The sequence below is a fragment of the Hemibagrus wyckioides genome, linkage group LG16, assembly GCF_019097595.1.
Source record: "Hemibagrus wyckioides isolate EC202008001 linkage group LG16, SWU_Hwy_1.0, whole genome shotgun sequence".
In the NCBI taxonomy this organism is placed as follows: Eukaryota; Metazoa; Chordata; class Actinopteri; order Siluriformes; family Bagridae; genus Hemibagrus; species Hemibagrus wyckioides.
In genome coordinates, this window is record NC_080725.1 from 17667073 (window position 1) to 17691602 (window position 24530).

The 24530-nt window shown below is 41.7% G+C and overlaps 2 protein-coding genes and 1 long non-coding RNA gene across 3 annotated transcripts; 1 reads left to right on the forward strand and 2 right to left on the reverse strand.

Moving 5' to 3' along the window:
- The first annotated feature begins 50 nt into the window (after positions 1-50).
- kcnv2a (potassium channel, subfamily V, member 2a) lies at positions 51-2338 on the forward strand. The gene is made up of 2 exons (XM_058411673.1): positions 51-1470; positions 1916-2338. Exons 1-2 carry the CDS (start codon positions 148-150, stop codon positions 2165-2167), a joined length of 1575 nt encoding a protein of 524 aa, XP_058267656.1. The 5' UTR covers positions 51-147; the 3' UTR covers positions 2168-2338.
- Positions 2339-3083: 745 nt separating this feature from the next.
- pum3 (pumilio RNA-binding family member 3) lies at positions 3084-15482 on the reverse strand. The gene is made up of 18 exons (XM_058411668.1): positions 15412-15482; positions 15003-15086; positions 14706-14888; positions 14458-14596; positions 13284-13359; positions 13016-13109; positions 11731-11797; positions 10887-11061; positions 10682-10785; positions 9859-9937; positions 9417-9515; positions 9254-9307; positions 8386-8466; positions 7983-8125; positions 6649-6871; positions 5367-5454; positions 5119-5209; positions 3084-3425 (listed from the first exon to the last, which is right to left on the reverse strand). Exons 1-18 carry the CDS (start codon positions 15413-15415, stop codon positions 3299-3301), a joined length of 1911 nt encoding a protein of 636 aa, XP_058267651.1. The 5' UTR covers positions 15416-15482; the 3' UTR covers positions 3084-3298.
- Positions 15483-18993: 3511 nt separating this feature from the next.
- On the reverse strand, positions 18994-22714 carry LOC131366636 (uncharacterized). Its single transcript, XR_009206846.1, has 5 exons — positions 21848-22714; positions 21419-21742; positions 21068-21313; positions 19467-19543; positions 18994-19256 (listed from the first exon to the last, which is right to left on the reverse strand). It is a non-coding gene; the product is annotated as an uncharacterized LOC131366636 (long non-coding RNA).
- Between the last annotated feature and the right edge of the window lie 1816 nt (positions 22715-24530).

Sequence of the window (24530 nt, forward strand, 5' to 3'; positions counted from 1 at the left end):
GCATAGAGCCTCTCAGTCAGCAACATTATACAGTCACTGCTGCTTCCTCCTCTGCTGGTGTATGTAAGGACTCCCATTCTCGGGGTGGTATTAAAGACATGCACTGATCTTGCATGCTCAATACTCAGTGAGACTGGTTAAGAGGAAATGACAACCATGTTCAAGCTTAAGGGAAGGAGGCGAAGCCTTTTCCCAAATTACAAGCTTGGGGCCACAGCGCTTTCTCAGAGCGATCCAGTGGCGGAGGATGAGCTGCCATTTGCCCAGCAAAACTGGCTGAAGCCATGGAATTCAATGCAGGAACTCAGCCGAGATATCTATAACCTCGAGGAAGAGTATGACGATGAAGATGACAAGGTTTTACCAGCCCCTCAAAAGATATCGTCTCCAGCTAAAAACTACATGCTGAACATCAATGTAGGTGGTAAGGTTTACCAGATAGCTTACAGGGTGGCTGCCAAGTATCCCAAAACCAGAATTGGTCGTCTTGCCACCTACACAGACCACAACAGAAAGCTTGACCTCTGCGATGACTACATTGTCCAGAATAACGAATTTTTCTTTGACCGAGATCCTGATGTCTTTCACATCATCTTCAATTTCTACCGGACTGGGGTTCTCTGGATTAAAGATGAGTTGTGTCCTCGCAACTTCTTAGAGGAAATCAACTACTGGGGCGTCCGAATCAAGAACACTCACCGCTGTTGCCGCATCTCGTTTGAAGAACGACAAGACGAGTTGAACGAGCAGCTGAAAGTGCAGCGTGAGCTCCAAGCTGAAATCGAGGTGGAGGAAAACGAAGAGCTGTTCAGAGGAATGGCTTTCGGGCATACACGTCGCAAAATATGGAACCTGATGGAGAAACCTTTCTCTTCAGTCACAGCCAAACTTATGGCTGTAGCTTCCAGTTTGTTTGTGTTGGTGTCTCTGGTGGCTATGACCCTTAACACAGTGGAGGAGATGCAGTACACGATGCCAAGTGGCCAGCTTAGTGGGAAAACCTATGCTGAGTATGTGGAAACCTTCTGCATTGCATTCTTTACAATGGAGTACCTTCTCCGGCTTGTGTCTACGCCAGATCTCAGACGTTTTGGGAGGAGTATGCTGAATGCTGTGGACCTGATCGCCATCCTCCCACTGTACCTCCAGATGATCCTGGAGTGCTTTGAAGACGAGGACATTGAGAAGCATGGCAGCGACATCGAGACGGTTGGACGGGTTGGGAAATTGGGACAGGTGCTGCGTATCATGCGTCTCATGAGGATCTTCCGCATTCTGAAATTGGCCCGACATTCCACTGGACTGCGAGCCTTCGGCTTCACTCTCCGCCAATGCTATCAGCAAGTCGGCTGCCTTTTCCTTTTCATCGCAATGGGAATTTTCACCTTCTCTGCCATGGTGTACACTGTAGAGCATGATGTCCACCAGACTAACTTTACTAGCATACCTCACGCATGGTGGTGGGCAGCTGTAAGTATTTATTATTATTATTATTATTATTATTATTTATTCATTCTGTGGGAATTCACAGCTCACAGAGCATCAAAAGTAGTCTGGGGGGGAAAAAGGAAATTGGAGTACTCACATTGACCTTTCCAGGAGGCAACTATATTGATTAAATGAAATTCCCTGTAGTTCATTGTTTAAGATAGTAAACATTTTTACCTTGTAGCTGGAAGTATGCACATAGGGGTTTTCCTTTTATTGCTTGGCAGCTTGCAGCTGATCAATGCCAAGCAGTGCCGTTATAATGTAATGCTATTAAACATGTCCTCTCGAGGGTATTAAGGCTTAGCTCTTGCAATCTATGCAACACATTTCTATTAGCAACCCTTTGCTCATATCAGATGTTTTCCCCCATACACTAAGCATATGATTACTTGCATGTAAATGGTGTCATCTATTTGCCCTGCAGGTGAGTATTTCCACAGTGGGCTACGGTGACATGTTTCCAGAGACGGCCCTGGGTAGAATTTTTGCATTTGCCTGCATCTCGTTCGGCATCATTCTGAACGGCATGCCCATCTCCATCTTATACAACAAGTTCTCAGACTATTACTCCAAGCTGAAATCCCACGAGTATACCTCCAGTGTGAAGGCACGTGGCAAGGTCAGGTTTGCCAAAAGAGCTGTTAAGAAGTTTGTAGAGTGCTGTGAGGAAGGCTGACATCAAGAGGTCCTGACTAGAGCTGTTCTACAATGAATCATTCAAAAATTGTGAATTTTTTACTACACCAGCAAGAAGCGTGGTTCTTCAGCTGTGGACATGGTAAAATAAAATCCCACCACCAATGGAAATCTCATTTTTGTACTGTGAGGCACGATTGTTACTGCAATCAGTGTCAGCATTTTTAGATTTCTCTAAATTCATTCATCTTGAACTATGACATTTCTCAATAAAAATCAATTTTTGCTTATGTATACAAGCAGCAGAATATTTTTTATTGTAATTTCTTTTAACTGCTAGTGACATTTGATTTTACAGTTTTACTAAATCCACAAACCTGAAGTATTTAAAGGACTTCGAACAAGCCAATTTTAATATAACAATTCGCATGTTCGCGTTTAATTTTCTAAGAAACAGGTCAAAAGTGTATCCAAGGGCCAACATCTGGCCATGACTTTACCTTCATGAACATCTGCACAAAGTTCAATCAGCAAAAGCCGATTTATGCTTAATATATACAGATTTTCTCCGGCAACAAGGTTCCCGACAAATTAGATCCTTAAAAGATTAACCCTTGAAGGTAAGGACATGAGTGTTGCAGATTCTCAAAACAGATGGACCTGGGGCAGAACCAACAATACTCATTTTCTGGTGAAATGGGCATGGGTTTTGAGAAAAAATCCTCACAAGGCTTAAGATTTTAAATCTAGCCGGACATGTGGATAGTCACAATCAGCATTTATATAATTCTATAAAACATTTATTATATACTTTAAAAGCCATACTATGAGTGTAAGTTAAAAAGCTTCACATTAAAAGTTACCACATTTTTCATTAGGTGAAATATTTATTATATTGAAACATTAATATTAAAGACCAGTTACACAACTTTGGCATATTGACCAATGGAACAGTCTGTGTGTGGAATTCTGTATTTATTATTTAAATACATTTAATCCCGGGGCGAATAAAAAATAAAGAATTACAAAACCTGTTATACTACACAACGGAGGTCCTCTCGCTTAGTTATGGACTGTGCTTAATAAAGCCAAGTTCTACTGAGGAGAGAAGAGGCGCTGTCTTGATGTCTGGCTCCAGCAAGATGCAGTGTATAAAAGGACCACGATTTTACTAGGCCAGTTTCTCCAGCAGAGCCTCCACTCCTTTTGAGTTCTGGACTTTTTGTAGGTCAGTAAGAATGGACTGTAAAGCAGCCTTTACTTCCTGTGCAACACCTTCATCTGCACTCTGGAGGAGACTGGAGTGGAGCAAAAAGATTTAATGTCAGAAATCATGCAGATCGTTACGTACGTATGGATTTATTACTAATTGGTCATTTCTTTTCATGACCGCTGTCACTAACCGGGTTAAACGGCTGGCAGAAAAGCAAGTAGAAACAGAACGACTCTTTTGCCTGTCACTATTAGAGATCGCCATCATTCACCATCGTTATTATATATCTCATATATTACTGAGTATTCTGAATAAAGTATTTTGCACTGTTGCAATGTTTTTGTCATCTGTTACAGTAATATTTAGATAAGCTTAGATTACCATCTAAAAATCTACAGGTTTGATTTCACATGTATTGATCTATACCATTTACGTCTATGAAAATCATTTATTGTTCAGCTTTGGTAATAGTTACTTTACTTGCACTATCTAGCTAAAAGTTGATATTCAACAACCACAAATGGGTGTGACAGTCGTGTGTTCATATACTTTTGGCCATATAGTGTTCATACATGATCTTCTTTCGGCTTTTCCCTTCAGGGGTCGCCACAGCGAATCATCTCTCTCCACCTATCCCTATCTTCTCCATCCATACCACTTGCACCCACTAGCTTCATATCCTCATTTATTCCATCCATAAACCTCCACTTTGGCCTTCCTCTTTGCCTCCTGCCTGGCAGCTCCAACATTCTCCTACCAATATACTCACTCTCCCTCCTCTGAACATGTCCAAACCATCTTAATCTGGCCTCCCTAACTTCGTCCAACATGAGCTGTCCCTCTGATGTACTCGTTCCTAATCCTGTCCAACCGTGTCACTCCCAAAGAGAACCTCAACATCTTCAGCTCTGCCTCCTGTCTCTTCCTCAGTGACACTGCCTCTAAACCAGATAGCGTGGCCGGTCTCACCACTGTCTTGTACACCTTCCCCTTGATTCTCGCTGATATTTTTCTATCACAATTTATAAGGTACACAATAGTGGTTATTTTTTTTCCTTTATAAAACAAGAAAATGTTTTTAATCTGTTTAAATTATTAAGTTAAGATACAAAGGATAATACATTAGAAAAAAATGCATTTATATAAACTTTGCAGCTGGAGCTAATGTCAGAGCTGCTGTTACAGAAAATTCATCAACACTTTCTGACCAATCAGAATTGAGCAATAGTGTTATGGTAGAAATAAATGAAACATAACATTCCCACATGTTAATGAAAAGCCTTCACATATGAAAACAAATCTCTCACTGCTTAGAGGCTTAGGAAGATTAGAGGAGGTCAGACACAAAGACCAGGGAGGGCGAGGCGAGTTAGAGAGGAGTGAAGTAATCCTACTAGATGGCTGAATGGAAGGAGGGAGCCACTGTGCAGGCCTTTATTAGCACACTAACACCGGGGGGTAGATACCGTTGCATGGCCGCTATACAAGTGGCTTACATTAGAGCCAAGCACAGTGGAATATGGCTTTTCAATAAAAGAAGGCTTTGTGAAACTGTAAGCCTGATGGAAGAGCAAGAAATCTGCTGTGATAGTTTGAGATGCTCTTTTTTAATTTACATGAAAAACAGGAATTCAGCAGTAGTCACTTGGCCATGAATCAACATTCCTGCGGAAAGGTTTCAGCCATTCACATTCTATACTGCTAAAGGTTTGTGGTTTTGCGCATCCTTCACAGGTTGTGTGAAGCCCTTGTTACACAAATTAAAATAAATCACTCACCAGCACAGCACAATGGCTCCACGGTTGACCGAAGCCCATGTTTTCAGCTTTTCTAACCCCACCGTCTCCAGGAGGATCAGGGAGAAACGCTCTGCACAAACACACACAGCAAACCAATCAACAACGTCTCAGTCAAAATGTAAGCCAGAGTTCAAGTTTAAAACTTGAGGTCTTTATTATTGCTACCCCGCCTCATTTAAGAGCTAAAGTGGTGCAAACTAAACCGAGACGAGACGCTACGCCCTTACCCTCTCGCCCGGATGCTTTCATCTTAGAGTCCTGCTCAATCAGCCATTTCAGCACAAGATGACCAGCAGGGTGTTCAGCCATGTGCAGCTAGAACAAAGGAAGAAAGAAAAGGCTTTTACTTTGGCAATAAAGCTTTAAATCCATTTAAAATACTTTTCTTTACAGAGCTGTGTATCATTCACATGATCTTTTCCCCTAATAACAATCTTTTTTTAAAAAGACCTACGATTAAATATAATCTACAACTGTTTTAATGTGACACTGTGATTCAGAATTATGCAAAGATCATCAGAAAGTGTTGGAAGCCACGCCTCCTCATTATATCTGTGGTTCTGATTGTTGTATAATTAAATAACATTGTTTGTGGGGAGAAGTTTGGGAGAATATGTCAGGTGTACATGATAGAAACCAAGAATCCTTGATCTTTATCCTGGTTTATCAATTCATCATAGTACAGACTGTAAAACTCCAGACTGGCACTGATTTCTCACAGGATGTAGGATTGAGGCATCAGAGACACACCAGTCAGAGATTTGGGATGCACCCCACGTGTTAACGTCACGCCTCACCGATAGAGAGCCGCCCATATTCACTCATGAAAGCCTCACAACTCTCCCCAACTGTTCAGCTGTATTGTATAGATCAAGACTGGTGCATCTACTCAAATCAGTGAATTCCTACTGATATAATCTACATTGCCAAAAGTTTTGGGACACCCCTCCAAATCATTGAATTCAGGTGGTTGGTCTTTGCCCATTAGTTCCAGTGAAAGGAACTTTTAATGCCTAAGCATACCAAAACATTTTGGACAATTTCATGCTCCCAACTTTGTGGGAACAGTTTGGGGATGACCCCTTCCTGTTCCAACATAACTGTACACCAGTGCACAAAGCAAGGTCCATAAAGACATGGATGAGGGAGTTTGGTGTGGAGGAACTTCACAGAGTCCTGACCTCAACCTGTCAGAACACCTTTGGGATGAATTAGAGCGGAGACTGTGAGCCAGGACAAAACTGGGACATCTGCCTTTATGTGCACATGAATGTAATATGGAGTTGGCCCACCTTCTGCAGCTATAACATTAAGAAAATTAAGAGTTCCTTTCACTGGAACTAAGGGGCCATAACCAACCCCTGAACAACAACACCTGAATTCAATGATTTGGAAGGGTGTCCCAAAACTTGGATTACAACTTGTGTGAACTATGGCAATACAGTGTATCTAAAAATGAACTAAAAACCCGGAATATTCCATAAACTTAATTATGCTTCCCTAACACACCTGTCCATCCACACCGCCAGCCATAAAGTCTTCAGCTGCCAGTTGTGCTACGGCTTCCATGGCAGGTCGGAGGTCGCCGACGGCGGCTCCCAGGATGTCACTGACTGCTACGCTGCAGGCTTTATCCATCACCATGGCGCGAGTGTTCTCACACAGGTACTGAAGCAGAGGAGGAGAGACAGCCTCCAGGAGCTCTTGCCTCCTCACGACCACGTCCTTTTTACTACAGGTATTTAAAAACAATTCCTTAGACATAGCGAGTTAAAACATGATTTAACTTACAAGATGCCTTTAATTATATAGATCTTACTCTAGCATGTTTAACAGTCTACTTACTCTACCTATACACCGATCAGGCTTAACATTATAACCAGTGAGAGGTGACGTGAATAACACTGATGATCACATCATGGCACCTGTTAGTGGGTGGGATATATTAGGCAGCAAGTGTCCTCAAAGTTGATGTGTTAGAAGCAGGAAAAATGGGCAAGCGTAAGGATTTGAGCGAGTTTGACAAAGGGCCAGATTGTGATGGCTAGACCAGAGCATCTCCAAAACTGAAGCTCTTGTGGGGTGTTCCCGGTCTGCAGTGGTCAGTATCTATCAAAAGTATCCTGTAAGTCCTTTAAGTATCCTTTAAGTCCTGTAAGTTGCAAGTTCCCATGGAGGCCCCACCTCACAACTTACAGGTCTTAAAAGATCTGCTGCTAACAACTTGGTGCCAGATACCACAGCACACCTTCAGGGATTCCATGGGTCAGGGCTGTTTTGGTAGCAAAAGGGGTACCAACACAATATTACGCAGGTGGTTATAATGTTATGTCTGATCGATGCATCTCCTTACTGCAGAACCAAACAGCCCAGGGGGTGGAGTCAGACCTGATCCAGCTCCTCCTAACTAAGCAAAACCATGCCAAAGTCGAACAACTAGGTGTGTTTCTGGCCGTGTTGTTAAGTGTAGTGTTCCAGTCGTCATGGATTAGGGTTAGGGGTTAGACATTATTAGATATTAAATATATCCTTGATATAGATTCATAGTCTAACTGTAGCAGCTTACACTACCTATACTAAGGGTACAATTGTTACAGGGCTATATGAAGAGTTCAATCAGGACCAGCTCCACCTCCTGGTTCTACAGGAAGGTCTACAGCACACCCTAATAGAGTGTAGTGTTTTCATAGTACTGCTTTCAATATACAATCACTACGTTTTCATTTGTTGGTAAAGAAAAACAGCTTTTGATTATAATATCTGAAATTAAAATAGAACTGGACCATGGTGTAGACAGGAACCAATAAATTAGATGAGGGTGTGTGTGTGTGTGTGTGTCTGACCTGTGTGCATTGCCGTCCCCCTTCTCCAGGAGCTGCACAATTTCAGGTAACAGGTGAGCCGGGTCTCGAGGGCTAAGCAAATACAGCAGCACCTTCCTGCCATGTTTATTACTGATGACCTCTTCCAGAGAACTCATCAGCTCCTGGAAATCACAATATCGCACAGGGAGGTTTTAAAAAATGCCATCTCTTAACATTCATTATAAAAATTACAAAAATCTGAAATTGCTTTGATTTGATCTAAGGAACAGGAGACCTGAAAAGTCAAAAATGCATCAGAATCATGATCTCAGAGGCAGATTCCTAATTATACAGAACCTTGAAACCGATTAATGGCCGCCTGTGATAAATGACCAGATAAGAGCAGAATAATATTGTGTGCATGAAAGATTAAAGCACTCACTGATATGATTGCTTGCTTGACCAGTTTGGTGTCATCGATACAGTCGAAGGCAGCGAGTAGCACCAAGTGTCCGTATTCTCCCTGCGAAACAGCGCCAGATTCATGAACTGCTTCATGAAATGCAAACACCACAAACATATATACACTATATGCATGATGCAGCTTTTCTATATAGTACTGAAACATTTCTGGAGTCAAAGGCAGATCAGGCATAACATTATGACCACCTGTCTAATATTGTGTTGGTCCCCCTTTTGCAGCCCTGACCCGTCCTGCACTGTGTATTCTGACACCTTTCTATCAGAACCAGCATTAACTTCTTCAGCAATTTGAGCAACAGTAGCTCGTCTGTTGGATCGGATCACACGGGCCAGCCATCGGTCCCCACGTGCATCAATGAGCCTTGGCCGCCTATAACCCTGTCACCGGTTCACCACTTGGACCACTTTTGATAGATACTGACCACTGCAGACCAGGAACATTGGAGATGCTCTGATCCAGTGGTCTAGCCATCACAATTTGGCCCTTGTCAAACTCGCTCAAATCCTTACGCTTGTCCATTTTTCCTGCTTCTAACATCAACTTTTAGGACACAATGTTCACTTGCTGCCTAATATATCCCACCCACTAACAGGTGCCATGATGAGATCATCAGTCTTATTCACTTCACCTCTCGGTGGTTATAATGTTATGCCTGATCGGTGTATAAAGTGTTTTAAAGTGCTACAAAGATTAAGGGCAGTAAGTCAAAACTTCCATGCCAATTAATCAGGTACTGAAACTAATTATAATTATTAATTATCAATTATTATTATTATTATTATTATGGCCACCCTAATGTACAACACTGCTGTATAAATCTGTTTACCGTTGCAAACTTTGCCATGTACGTCTTCATGGTTTTCACGATAACCTTCCTGTCCTGGAATACAAAATCACACACACTCTTAGAAGGCGGCAGCATCACAGAAAAATGAGGTAAATCCCTCACGTCTACCTGGTATAGCATTTCACTAGCGGCGAGAGCTCACCTTGGCTGTGCCGTGCCACAGGCAGTGCATAGCTACGCGTGCGCCATCGTGCGTGTGCGCCATGTACACCACCGATTCCCTTATAGACTCGATCATTTCCTGCGATGCAGAATTAACACACGGGTTTTATATACAGAGTGGAACTTGAATGCAATTCAACTGGACATTTATCAATAATAAATGTCACCGAAATCTAATATTCTGGATAGACATGTAGCCTTGATGTGATGTTGGAAAGGAAAAACTCCTGGAGACAATATGAGGAAGCACCAGACACTAAAGAGAACTCATCCTTATCTGGGTGACACCAGACAGTGTGACTGTAATTCATTTTCCTTCTATAGCTGTGTACTATATGGCCAAAAAAATGAAGATCCCTTGCTGAAGTTATCAGCAATGCTAACTCCAAGCTCTTTTAATATTCCCTGGACTGCTCACTTACTGTTCTCTGTTTGTCCGGCGCGTGGAGGAAGAAGTCGAGGAACACTTTGTGGACAAGCGAATGTTTAATGACCGCTTCTCTGTTAAGGAAAAAAAAAACAAACAGATTAGACATAACTTCATAATGCGAACAGACCAGAAAGAAATACAATTTAGCACTTCAGCATGTCTCTGGTCGATTTGCGGATGAACATTCTGGAACGTGGGTTATGTCCTGCGCTTCCATTTTTCACTCAAGCATCATTTTAGTCTCTCTCCCGCTCTCTCTCTCTCCTGATTGGCTGCGGCTTCTGCCAACCGTTATATCTCTAGACTTCAATACGTGAAGTTGGGGCATGATTAAATTTGATGTATGTAAATTTGATGCAGAAGACACACGAGTACAAAAAGAGCCTCAAATCCACCCTGACTAGCGTAAAACTTTAAAATAAGAATTATTTAATAAAATAAATTTGTTCATTTAAAAACTGTTGCAGTGGGTGAGTTCTATTATTATAGTTTTTTAATGTCCACGCTTGACTCAAAAATAAATAAATAAATAAATAAATAAATAAATAAATAAATAATAAGCACATGACATTTCCAAAAATTAAAAGTAAAAAAACAAAATCATATCCATGTGGGATTTACCCAAAAAAAAAAAAAAAGTAAAACAGGAATATAATAAAACAAAATCCTTCATCGCTAATCTAAACACAGTTGTGGTGGGCGTGGCCTAATTTTCTAATCTACACACTTCGATTATTCATGATAAACACAATCCTCACTGTGTAGTGACTTCGACCACGGCTACACAAAACACGTCGCTGATTATTCAATCTTACTTCTGAGCCATAGGCGTAAGGATCTGCTTCATCTCTTCCACGATGCTCTCGACTTTATCCGGATTGTTCTCCACGACCTTCTCTATCGTAGGACACACTGAGGACTGGAAACAAAAATCCTGCTGTTATGATCTACCGAGGTGTCCGTGAACTCTAAGCTGTGAGGAAGTTGTAACTGGAAGATGAAGCAAATCCGGATTTCTACCTTGCAGACTTGGAAGGTGTTTCCATAAAGCTCCTCTGTAAGCATGAGTCTCTGAGAGAGGATGGCCTTGTCGTTGTAAGCATACTCCACCACAGACGAAGCCTCCGAGTGCCTGAGCATCTGTCTGACCTTACCTTTAAAGGCCACCATCACCTCCGCGACCTGCTTCTTGTTCCTGGTGGAGCGCAGACAAAAGTTACGTCAAGTCTCCCTCTCATGAATTCTGTTATTTTTTTGCCTCATATCTGAGCCAGATTTGCCTTTACCTGCATACCGTAAACAACAATCATCATATTCAGGCTGACATTTACAGATATTTTACTGAAATCTGATCAATAATCAGCAGTTCTGCAACAGTTTTAATGCTTAAAGGGTGTTTTCTTTTAAAACACAATCAGGTCAAGTGACCAGGTCTTATTAGCGTAATAGTGACCGATTAGTTTATGGTTTCAGTGGCCGTGTCCCTGGACAAAACTGAAGCTCTGGACTTAGCGTATGAAATGAAATTCTCGAGCAGCCTTAATGACTGTCTGATAAACATTCTAATGATTAATGACGAATGACGTCCCGTCAGGGCAAAGAGGAAATTTGAAAAGATGGAAGGCTGGATACGGCAGAGAACTGCTGCAGATCTGATGGAGAGACATCACGTGTGAAAGGATAAAAAATGAAGGTCTGCTTTATTGATAATATATTCTCTTTTATTACTTTCCCCGTCCTAAAAAACGTCTAGCAGGTCCGTCCTTGATCACAGTTAAATGTTTTAATCATTTAAAAGAGCGCACGTGACAGATTGAGTTTGTAGAGTTAAATGGTTCTGTTCCGGAGAAACAAGGTCACTTACCCATACATTAAAAACTTCTTTACAATGTTCCTTGCATATTTGGATTTACTCAACTCCACCATGTGATCTGGAGAAAGAGGGATAAATTAAATACAAGCAAACAAATAAAGAAACAAAAACACCCCCACGAATAGAAAGGACGATAGATAGACAGAGAGACAGAAAGGAAGAAGGAAGGAAGGAAAGATAGACAGACAAAAAGTGACAGATAGATAGAAAGGAAGAAGGAAAGAGACAGAAAGAAAGACAGAAAGAAGGAAAAAGAGAAAGAAGGAAAGACGGAAAGAAGTAAAGGACAGAGACAGAAAGGAAGAAGGAAAGACAAAGAAGGAAAGAGACAGAAAGGAACAAAGAAAGAAAGATGGAAAGACAGACAAGACAGAAAGAAGGAAGGAAATACAGATAGACAAAAAGACAGTCAGTCAGACAAAGGCAGAAAGAAGAAAAGAAGGAAAGACGGAAAGGCAGAAAGAAGAAAAGAAGGAAAGACAGACAGACAGACGAAAAGAGAAAGAAGGAAAGATAGAAAGAAGACGGAAAGACAGACAGAAAGAGGGGATAATGGAAAGACAGACAGAAAGGAAGAAGGAAAGACAGAAAGGAACAAAAAGAAAGATGGAAAGACAGACAAGACAGAAAGAAGGAAGGAAATACAGACGGAAAGAGGGAAAGACGGATAGACAAAAAGACAGTCAGTCAGACAGAAAGAAAGAAGAAAAGACGGAAAGACAGACAAAAAGAGAAAGAAGGAAAGATAGAAAGAAGACGGAAAGACAGACAGAAAGAGGGAATGATGGAAAGAAGGAAAAAGAGAAAGAAGGAAAGACAGACAGATAGATAGATAGAAAGGAAGAAGGAAAGAAGGAAAAAGAGAAAGAAGGAAAGACGGAAAGGAGGAAAGAGACAGAAAGAAGTAAAGGACAGAGACAGAAAGGAAGAAGGAAAGACAGAAAGAAGGAAAGAGACAGAAAGGAACAAAAAGAAAGATGGAAAGACAGACAAGACAGAAAGAAGGAAGGAAATACAGACGGAAAGAGGGAAAGATGGATAGACAAAAAGACAGTCAGTCAGACAGAAAGGCAGAAAGAAGAAAAGAAGGAAAGACAGACGAAAAGAGAAAGAAGGAAAGATAGAAAGAAGACGGAAAGACAGACAGAAAGAGGGGATAATGGAAAGACAGACACAAAGAAAGAAGGAAAGATGGGAAGAAGGATAGACGAAAAGACGCGATGGATGGATGGATGTTAGACCACAGGGTTAAATTACTGCTGTTGTGAACACTAACCTTTGAGTTCATCAAAGATCTCTTGTCGTTGTCTGTCGTTCCCAAACTGTATGAAACACTGAAGCACTCGAGTCGAGTCGTGAGCAAACGCAATCTAGAACATGACAACGTGATCATAATACTGCAACTACAATACAAAATACACACAAACATCAGCAGTAACGCTCTTCCTTGGAGCCACAGTGCCTGTTAGTGCACAAATACTTCATGCTGTTCTGTCCAACATACAATATACAGAGCTTTGTTAGCTCTGACAACAAGCACTTACCGTCTTGATCTTGCCCCGCACCAGCTCCTGCAGTTCTTTCATCAGCTTTGCTCTCTTGTCTGCATCACAGTCTTTCCTGCAGCCGAAAACACAGGCTCAAGAGTCAACAGGGTTTCACCGTCATTCCTCTATATAGACTAGACTGAAATGTTGTTTCTCTAGGGCCGAGGTGCAACAAATATCAGTGTGCAAGATACATAAAGATCAAACACACAACAGAGGGAGACAAGTGCAGGACAAATACAAAGGATGATAAATGCACAGGCTGTAAAATACTGAAAGGTGTAGCAGTGATACTGGCAGCTCTGAACTGAACTCTACACTGTATTGCCAAAAGTTTTGGAACATCCCTCCAAATCATTCAATTCAGGTCAGCCCCTTAGTTCCAGTGAAAGGAACTCTTAATGCTTCAGCTTCATACCAAGACATTTTGGACAATTTCATGCTCCCAGCTTTGTGGGAACAGTTTACGGATGACACCTTCCTGTTCCAACAGCCCGCCCTTTGCAGCTATAACAGCTTCAACTCTTCTGGGAAGGCTTTCCACAAGGTTTAGGAGTGTGTTTATGGGAATTTTTGACCATTCCTCTAAAAGTGTATTCGTGAGGTCAGACACTGATGTTGGATGAGAAGGTCTGGCTCACAGTCTCTGCTCTAATTCATCCCAAAGGTGTTCTATCAGGTTGAGGTCAGGACTCTGTGAAATACCTCCACACCAAAGTCCCTCATCCATGTCTTTATGGACCTTGCTTTGTGCACTGGTGTGCAGTCATGTTGGAACAGGAAGGGGTCATCCCCAAACTGTTCACACAAAGTTGGGAGCATGAAATTGTCCAAAATGTCTTGGTATGAAGCTGAAGCATTAAGAGTTCCTTTCACTGGAACTAAGGGACCGAGCCCAACCCCTGAATTCAATGATTTGGAGGGGTGTCCCAAAATTTTTGGCACTATAGTCAATGTGTACTTTTTTGACATCACTGACAACTTGAATAGACATCTAGTTTTTCTAACTGTAGAGAATGTTTAACAATAATTTCTGCAAACAGAATCTTAAAAAGAATAGGTCCCGGTTACTTTGAGGAAGTTACTAGCAGAGGTTCTCAAAGACAAAAAACAAAAATAAAGGGAACACTAATCACACAAACCAACAACAACGTAAAGGAAACCTGCTCACCTTCTGACTATCTCCCACACTTGTTTGGCTCTGTTCACTATGTGGTACGTCTCTTTCCTTTCGTTCTGTTGCCGGTTCTGTTTCAACTCTTTCTTCTTTTGTTTAAAATCATTCCACTTGGGTTTCTTTGCTTCTGAGCCTGCAGAGTTCAAAACAATGGTACACATCTGCAATGACCGTACAGCTCAACACTGTACAAACTGTAAAAAAAAAAAAATTAAAAATAATAATAAAATAACGAGACATACCTTCGTCTGAGTTTTTCTGATCGTCTGAAAATTTTCTCTTTTTCGTCATCTTTCCATCTGTTGGCTTTTGTTTAAAGAATTTCTTTGGTCCTCCTTTGGCTCCTGGCTTTGTAAAAGGTTTCTTTTTGTCTGAATTGTGAGGTTTAAAGGGACGTTTAGCAGCAGGCCTTCCCTCAGCTTTGCCTAAAGGTTTGCACATAATAACATGAACAAAACTGTTAGAAAAGACTTTTAAAAAGTTATGTAATAATAATGACAACAAGTCGTCTCTCTAAACCCAGACTGAACTGGTCTTACCTTTCCCTTTAAATCCAGGCTTTTTTCCATCTTTAAGGTTAAATGATTTCTTCCTTGGTTTGGACTCCATGGTGTCCAACCAAACTGCAAACAGGAAAAATAAAGAAATAGGAGGCTCCACCAGTAATCATTTTTTTAATAATAACACTGAGAATTATTAATCAAAAGCGCTGATTTGTAAATATCCACATGTACAGGTCTCAGTACACCAGCTATCGTTAGCTGGAAGCTCATGCTAATGCTACATTCTAACTCTAATTACCGCTGGATAAATGTTTTATACTTTAATTTCAGCATGCTGGTTGAGAATACAACAAATCTGAGACTTAATAGAGTTTAAGACAAGCCCATATAGAAATAAGTGCAATTTCTTTTCGCTCTATTCTACAAGACACGTTTAACAACTTACCCATGTGTTGAGGAGAAACGCTTTACGGCTTCTCCACTTGTCGTGAAAGAGCACGACTTTCTTTTCACGACACAAACAATCGCTTTACGGTCCTAATTTGCAACTGCTGAAAGCGTGTGCTCATTCCCTGCAGGAGTTATATTCAATAAAATAGATCGGTTCTTTTTCCCCCGCAATGTTGGTCTATTTTTTAATGGAGTACAGTGTGCACAATACACAGAAACCTATATTATAGACAACATCTCTTATAGAGACCTGATCATCTCATTTGATGATACTCCTTTTGGGTGTTTCTGTGATGACTTATGATACGTGTGCAGAATTTATGGGCTGATAGATGTGCATATCACTTTCAATACAGTTGTAGGTCCCAGTGCTACAGCTTGATCTTGCCTGTGACTTATCACTCGAACTATATCTCTGCTTGTAGTTGAATTCATGTTACAAATGTCACACGATCATGTCGGTCCCTGCTGTACAATATCAGAGGGATTCAGCCGTTTTTATCCACCCAAGCTGCTCAAGTGCATGTTCAGTCTCTGGTCGTTTCTAGACAGGACTACTACAGCTCTCTACTGGCAGGTCTATGCTTTAATGCAATTCGTCCACTGCAAATGATCCAAAATGCGGACTTGTTTTCAACCTGCCTAAGTTCTCACACACCGCCCCACTGCTGCGCTCCTCCACTAGTCATCCCTAGTCATCGTCATGCTCGCTGCACCTCAACTCACTCCAGCTCCGCTGTTTCTGTCTGTTTTTGCCACCACCATGGCACTCTCACTCATCTGGAACTCTCACGCGGGTATCCTCTCACCCAACCACGACAGTAACTGAGGGTTGTCACATGTACAACGCAGGATTTCAACAGGACTGGGTAGCACGGGGCTAGGTGATGTAATTCTCACCCACAAAGGCCCGACTGGAGAGCTGAGCTGAAATGCGAGATTTTGGAGGAGGTCAAGAGACAGATTCGAGAGCTGACTCAGGAAGTGATGAGGAAGCTGAGGCCTCCTACCCTTGCAACTCCTGTGAACCCTGCATCTTCACAACAGCAGAACCTCCCTGTGCCCCAAAGGAGAGGCTATCAGTCAATGAACAGGTCGGACCCTGATTGTAGACCTATTTGCAGACGTTGCCAGCAGCCTAGCCATGTAGCTCGAAGCTGTAGAGGAAACACAGAGGCTAGACCAGCTTTAAACTAGACTGACCTGTTTGTAGAGGTCCAAACTGCAGGGCTACGTACTTCAATTATTAACCAAGGGACCAAACATTCTATTCTCGCTATGGTGGATGTCTTGATTCAGAGTGTTCCCTGTAAAGGTCTGTTATATACAGGGTCACAGGTAACTTTAATGCAACAGAGTATGTTAGATGAAAAGTTTCCTGCATATAAATTGGGCCATACTCCCTTATTAACTCTGAGAGCTGCAAATGGTCTGGAGATTCCTTATGTTGGGTATGCAGTACTGGATTTTAAAGTGGCAGGCATCCGACTTCGAGAGAGAGGTGTTGTAATTGTGAAGGGCGAATTTTCGACTAACCCTCTAATTATTGGAATGAATGTGATTTCATCATGTTGGAGTGCCCTTTTTCATGGGCCAAATCAGACAGTCTCTTTCCAGAGCCCTGCAGTACAGCGAGTGTGGAAACCGGCTATGGCGACATGTCAACGTATTGCTGCTCGCACCTGGGATGATGGGTTTCTATGCTATGTGTGGCCGTCCAGTCGTCATAAGGAGGGCGTGCCCGAATGGGTCTGCAGAATTGTAATTATTGTAGCTTAGTGGAACCCCTGTATGAATTGGACAGAGTGACTGCGGCACGGACTGTGGCCGTAGTTCAAAATGTTAGGATCCCTGTCCGACTGTGTAATCTACATCCTTACAGAGTGTCCATAGGCCGGTAACAGAGGCTCGGTCGATGGTATGAGATGTCTGATGTGGATATTTATGGCCAAAGAGATCTGCATCTTGTTCGGAATACTGACTGGGTGGTTAATCTCAGTGTGGTGGAAGCTACCATCTCTGAAGGGGAACCTGCTGCCGGAGGGGTACATCCAATAAGTCTTGGATCTGGCATGACTGACCAACAACAACAAGCTTTTGATGCACTGCTAAAGAAGTGGAGTGGAGTGTTTGCGAGGGATGAGGATGATTTAGGCTGTATTAAGGTGGTTCAACAGAGGATTTGTACTGGTAATGCCCCCCATCAGGGAACAATTTTGCCCTCTACCTCCAATGATGTATAAGGAGATGAAGTTGTTACTGACAGGTATGCTGGAAAGGGGAGTTAATAGCCCCTGGGCAGCTCCGGTAGTCATGATCAAGAAGAAAAAGCCTTCCCACTTCCTTGAATTGAGGAAACGTTGACCATATTAACTCAAGCTGGGTGGTTCAGCTCACTAGACTTGGCCAGCGGCTACTGGCAGGTGGGGGTACACCCTGAAGATCACCCAAAGACTGCATTTACAACTCCCCTAGGGTTATTTGAATTTCAGCGTATGCCCTTTGGCCTGTGCAATGGCCCAGCTACCTTCCAGAGGTTAATACAACGCTGCGTGGTCATATCACTGATTTTTTTGTTGGTCCATTTGGATGATATCATGGTGTATTCTGCAGATTTCTCCACTCACCTCTTGATTTGGAACAGGCGGTCCAGCAGTTATTACAGTACAGATTGAAGTTGAGGGTGGACAAGTGTCAGTTTTTTAGGCAACAAGTGAAATTCCTGGGGCATGTAGTGGATAAAACTGGCATAAGTCCAGATCCAGATAAAACGGCTGCCTTTTCACAGGTTTGCTATTTTAAAAAGTATGTTTTTTTGATAAATGCTTGTGATTTTACTACTTGAGTGTCCTTTGGTGCCTCATCCTCTGTGAAGAATGTGAGTGGGACTGAGTTTAAAATAGAAACCAGATAGACAAATTGAGTCCTGGGTCTCTGTAAAAATATCCAGGTGGCGTAGTCTGCCACTGATTAGCTAAAGACAGAAATTGCTCTGTAATACATTGGTGCGGCGCCCCTGTTCCTGCCACACCAGCACCATCTTACCTCAAAGCTCTAATTACTCCACGCACTGCACCACGCTCCTTCCGATTGCTTGACTGGCCCACCATCTCTTAGGGCACAAGGTAGGTATATGCCAAGGCTCTTCTCTGTTCTGGCACCGAGGTGGTGGAATGAACTTCCTCTAATTGTCTTCAAATGACAGATGAAAACCTACCTCTTCCTGAAACACTTGAGCTAGTTCTTATTTTTCCCTGTATGTTTTATATATACATTTTTAAAAAATAAATGATAAAACACAGTTTTTAGGTATGATGGTATCCTAAGTCTGTGACCTATTGAATTAGTGTTATTGTATTCATCGATAGAGACTTCAAAGCACTTTTGTACGTTGCTCTGGATAAGGGCGTCTGCCAAATGCCAGAAATGTAAATGTCTTATAGAAATAAGTATCCCTGTTAACTCCAGTTTTGCTTCTGTGACAAATAACTGCAGATTGCAGCAATGTGTTGTACTACATTTAATTTAATGTCAGACTTATATTCATTAAGCTAAATGCAAACAGTGGCTGCTGAACAGCAGTTTGTAATTATAAGCATCAACAATCAAAAATTCACAAACTGCAAATTAATCATAATACGATGCAAATGAAAACATACAGAAGTCCACTGGAGTTAGACAGAACTAAGCTTAGCTTATGGTAAAGGAACACATGCATTAGTCTCCTATTAAGTTAGGTTTTATAGCTTTTTGTGAAGGCTGCGTGTCCTCCAAAACATTTGCGATGGTCAAGTAGCCAGAGTCTTCAGTCTGCTCAGAAGTCGGAGGAACAGCTTCTTCCTGATGAATGTCCACAATACATGTTTGTGTCAGAATTACTGATGTCAGTTATCAATCTAATCTGTTTTAGTCTGAACATTAAAACATCTCCTGCTGTGTTTCAATGCGAAAAGTTGAAATACTTTTTTGTCTGTTGTGTCAAGGGTAATTATTTGATTAGTGTTATTATTCTGTGTTCCTGTGTTATTATTCAATGACTGCCATATTTACCATAATTGTTGCAAACGTAGATTAACCTGCTTCACAAAACCAGGAAAGTGATGAGTGAGATTGTTCACAAACGTCATCTAGAATCAAAAATTTGAAATAAACAAATTAACAACGTCAAAACAGGATATTTATCACGACATTGGGTTTATTCAAACTATTTATCAGGTGCATTAATTACAGTGCATCCGAAAGTATTCACAGTGCTTCACTATTCACTACACAGCTATTCACAGAGTTAACCTGTAGCCACTCTTTTGTTATCTTGGCTGTGTGCTTAGGGTCGTTGTCCTTCTGGAAGATGAGCACTCTGGAGCAGGTTTTCATCAAGGATGACTCTTTCCCTCGATCCTGACTAGTTTCTCAGTTCCTGCCTCTGAAAAACATTCCTAAAGTATGAGGCTGCCACCACCATGCTTCACTGTAGGGATGGTATTGGCCAGGTGATGAGCGGTGCCTGATTTCCTCCAGACATAACGCTTGCCATTCAGGCCAAAGAGTTCAATCTTTGTTTCATCAGACCAGAGAATTTTGTTTCTCATGGTCTGAGAGTCCTTCAGGTCCTTCAGGTCCTTCAGGCTGTCATGTGTCTTTTGCTGAGGAGTGGCTTCCGTCTGGCCACTCTATCATACAGGCCTGATTGGTGGAGTGCTGCAGAGATGGTTTTTCTTATAGAAGATTCTCCTCTCTCTACTTGGTCATCTCCCTGACTAAGGCCCTTCTCCCCTGATTGCTCAGTTAGCCCGGGCGGCCCGCTCTAGGAAGAGTCCTGGTGGTTCCAAACTTCTTCTATTTCCAGATGATGAAGGCCACTGTGCTTATTGGGACCTTCTGCAAAAGGTGCAAAAATGCTGCAAAAATGCTGCAAAAATGTTTATGTACCCTTCCCCAGATCTATGCCTTGATACAATCCTGTCTCAGAGGTCTACAGTCAGTTCCTTGGATTTCATGGCTTGGTTTGTGCTCTGACAGGCACTGTTAACTATGGGACTTTATATAAACACGTGTCCATATCTTGTCCAAATCATGTCCAATCAACTAAACTTAACACAGGTGGACTCCAATCAAGTTGTAGAAACAACTAAAGGACGATGAGTGGAAACAGGACGCACCTGAACTGAATTTTGAGTGTTTTGAGTGGCAATGGCTGTGAATACTTATGTACATGTGATAATTTAATTTTTTATTTTTAGTAAATTTGCAAACATTTCAGACAAACTTTTTTCGCATTGTCATTATGGGATATTGTTTGTAGAATTTTGAGGGAAATAATCCATTTAATCCATTGTGGAATAAGGCTTTAACATAACACAATGTGAAAGAAAGTGAAGTGATGTGAATACTTTCCAGATGCATTGTATATCAATCTACCCCTTGGTTGTCTTCAAATAATATTAGCAGACTCTGGACAAAACATGTATTAAGCACAACAATACCAACAACTATAGTATTATTGTTGTGCAGATTAAGGCTGGGGCAGAATTATTTGTACCTAAAGCTATTGCCTAAACCTTTAGATTTGTTTTTGAGTTTAATAGTTTAATATTCCAGGACTATTTAGCTTTAGCACTTAGCACTTTGTAACAAGTTCACAAATATCTTACCGTTTACATCAACATACGCCGCTGATGTTCCGTATTCATTTGAAATCACACAGGTGTATGTGCCACAGTCTGAACTAATCAGGTTGAACACCTGCATGGTCTTGTTCTTCTCAGTGAGGGAAAATCTCCGGTCATCCGGTAGTCGAAGGTCATTCCTGAACCATTGCAGCAGCTCAAAGTCATCACTGATATCACACTTCAGGGTCAGAGAGCCAGGAGAAGAAGAGACACTGATTTTTGATGCAACTGAAATAATTGGAAATGCAAAAGTATGTTAATAATAGATAAGTCAGCTGCCAAGAATCGTAATCATATGCAGTGATAGCAGTACAGGTGAAATACGGTACTCACACAGCACAGATAACCTGATATTAAACTTTTGAATAGTATTATTTTTAAATACGACTTTCTCCTCATAAATGCCTTCATCTTGCTTTGTTAAATGAATCAAAATAAGACTCATACACTTTAAATTAAAAGAAATATTTTGGCACTGATGAATGCATGTCGCATTGTTTGGCTTAGTAACCACATATAGCAATTTCCTGGTTGAATTTTCAGCTGCATATTTAGTCCATTCCACTTTTTCTACATCTGGATTGTGTCCATAGCGTCCTTGAAGCTCCACTCGCCCATGTAACCCTCCAGTCATGGTCTCACCAACAACCCTGCTGGCTGCAAAACAGTTTTAAATGTAGCAGGGTTTCATGATCAGTAGTTTTGAATGCATTCACTTTTGTATGTATGTGATGTAAATTAAAGAAAAAAGTATAGTCTTACCAACAAATGTCCAAAGAAGTAGCATCATAATGGAAAAGTCACCTCCTGGCATTGTAAGTGTAATCGTAAGTTGCCTTCCTATTGTTTTAAAATTAATTTTACTCATAAACACTAAGCTTTGCTAGGAATTAATGTTCTCGTGTTAACATTGCTTTCTAGTGCAGCACTATATGCTGACGCTTATAACCACAGTCATGGCAAAAGTTAGTTGAGGTCAGCATCGTGTGGTTTCAACAGACAAATCAGAAAATAAGGGGAAAAACAGAAGTGCATCACTGAGAGGAAGAAAAAGTTTTTATTTGGATCTAAATGCAAAAAAGGAACAAGAAGGGATATGAGACCAAGAGAAAGATCACGTTAGCATGAGTGCCTCTGCTTCTCGAATTGCAGTTCTCTTTCAAATTCTTAATTTGCTAAAGATACACTATATTGCCAAAAGTATTCGCTCACCTGCCTTGACTCGCATATGAACTTAAGTGACATCCCATTCCTAATCCATAGGGTTCAATATGACGTCAGTCCACCCTTTGCAGCTATAACAGCTTCAACTCTTCTGGGAAGGCTGTCCACAAGGTTTAGGAGTGTGTTTATGGGAATTTTTGACCATTCTTCCAGAAGCGCATTTGTGAGGTCACACACTGATGTTGGACGAGAAGGCCTGGCTCTCAGTCTCCGCTCTAATTCATCCCACAGGTGTTCTATCGGGTTGAGGTCAGGACTCTGTGCAGGCCAGTCAAGTTCATCCACACCAGACTCTGTCATCCATGTCTTTATGGACCTTGCTTTGTGCACTGGTGCACAGTCATGTTGGAAGGGGAAGGGGCCAGCTCCAAACTGTTCCCACAAAGTTGGGAGCATGGAATTGTCCAAAATGTCTTGGTATGCTGAAGCATTCGGAGTTCCTTTCACTGGAACTAAGGGGCCAAGCCCAGCTCCTGAAAAACAACCCCACACCATAATCCCCCCTCCACCAAACTTTACACTTGGCATAATGCAGTCAGACAAGTACCGTTCTCCTGGCAACCGCCAAACCCAGACTCGTCCATCAGATTGCCAGATGGAGAAGCGCGATTCGTCACTCCAGAGAACGCGTCTCCACTGCTCTAGAGTCCAGTGGCGGCGTGCTTTACACCACTGCATCCGACGCTTTGCATTGCACTTGGTGATGTATGGCTTGGATGCAGCTGCTCGGCCATGGAAACCCATTCCATGAAGCTCTCTGCGCACTGTTCTTGAGCTAATCTGAAGGCCACATGAAGTTTGGAGGTCTGTAGCGATTGACTCTGCAGAAAGTTGGTGACCTCTTCGCACTATGCGCCTCAGCATCCGCTGACCCCGCTCCGTCAGTTTACGTGGCCTACCACTTCGTGGCTGAGTTGCTGTCGTACCCAAACACTTCCACGTTCTTATAATACAGCTGACAGTTGACTGTGGAATATTTAGGAGTGAGGAAATTTCACGACTGGATTTGTTGCACAGGTGGCATCCTATCACAGTTCCACGCTGGAATTCACTGAGCTCCTGAGAGCGACCCATTCTTTCACAAATGTTTGTAAAAACAGTCTGCATGCCTAGGTGCTTGATTTTATACACCTGTGGCCATGGAAGTGATTGGAACACCTGATTCTGATTATTTGGATGGGTGAGCAAATACTTTTGGCAATATAGTGTAATAAGATAAATATTCAGTCATGCAGTCTTAGCTGTGATGCAGAACTGGTGTTTCACATATAGACATTCAAGTCTTCTTATTTTCCTACAAACATTTACTCCGACCATTCTACAGTCGTTAGCTCTCAAGGCCATGTGACGGTATTACTTGTTACTGTACATTACTTGTACTGTATATTGTACAGTATATTACTTGTACTGTATAGTAATCGCAATCTGTGTTTAGATAAACAATAAGAAGAACTTACACCACAACCCACTCTAAAATGCAACAATCACACCACAGTAGTAACAGTAACGTCACTGCAAACCTGATATAAAATTAAACCTTCACATAGAGAGGTTGTTTAGGCAGCACACAGATGAACCTGGCATTTCAGAGAGGAGCACAGGAAAGCCCAAGAACAGGACATGGAGAGACTGGATTCGGTTCATGTCGCCACAGCGAATCATCTCTCTCCACCTATCCCTATCTTCTGCATCCTCAGCACTTGCACCCACTAGCTTCATATCCTCATTTATTACATCCATATTCCTCCTCTTTGGCCTTCCTCTTTGCCTCCTGCCTGGCAGCTCCAACATTCTCCTACCAATATATTCACTCTCCCTCCTCTGAACATGTCCAAACCATCTTAATGAGTGTACATTGATATTACTGAAAAATACACTTCATAAACATGAAATATCCCTGTTTAAAAAGCTGACAGTCTTGGATCTTTCATTTTCAAGCTCTTCAAACTCAGGTGACCATTGCTGCATCAGGGTATCAATGACTGGCCTGGGTCTGAGGAAGACATTAAGACTTCTGAGGTTTGGAGCGATGTAGTTCACTGATGCTTTCTATCCAGTTATCCATAGCTTTTGGCTTCTTTTTTGCATTCACAATATTCTTCAATTTCACTTCCTATTGAAGATATTTTTATTGTGTGTGTGTATGTGTGTGTGTGTGAAGAATGAGGACGTATCAATTGCATATATACTTATACAACACAAACTAGTGCTTCTGTATATT

What these genes read in the sequence shown, in the direction of transcription:
- pum3 (XM_058411668.1), bottom strand. An exon ending in GATCTTTGATGAACTCAAAG is followed by an intron (nt 11,798 to 13,015) that starts GTTAGTGTTCAC and finishes CTCTTTCTCCAG; the next exon opens with ATCACATGGTGGAGTTGAGT. An exon ending in AAGAAGTTTTTAATGTATGG is followed by an intron (nt 11,062 to 11,730) that starts GTAAGTGACCTT and finishes GCGCTCCACCAG; the next exon opens with GAACAAGAAGCAGGTCGCGG.
- kcnv2a (XM_058411673.1), top strand. Translation starts at nt 148, where the DNA reads ATGACAACCATGTTCAAGCTTAAGGGAAGGAGGCGAAGCCTTTTCCCA. An exon ending in ACGCATGGTGGTGGGCAGCT is followed by an intron (nt 1,471 to 1,915) that starts GTAAGTATTTAT and finishes TTTGCCCTGCAG; the next exon opens with GTGAGTATTTCCACAGTGGG.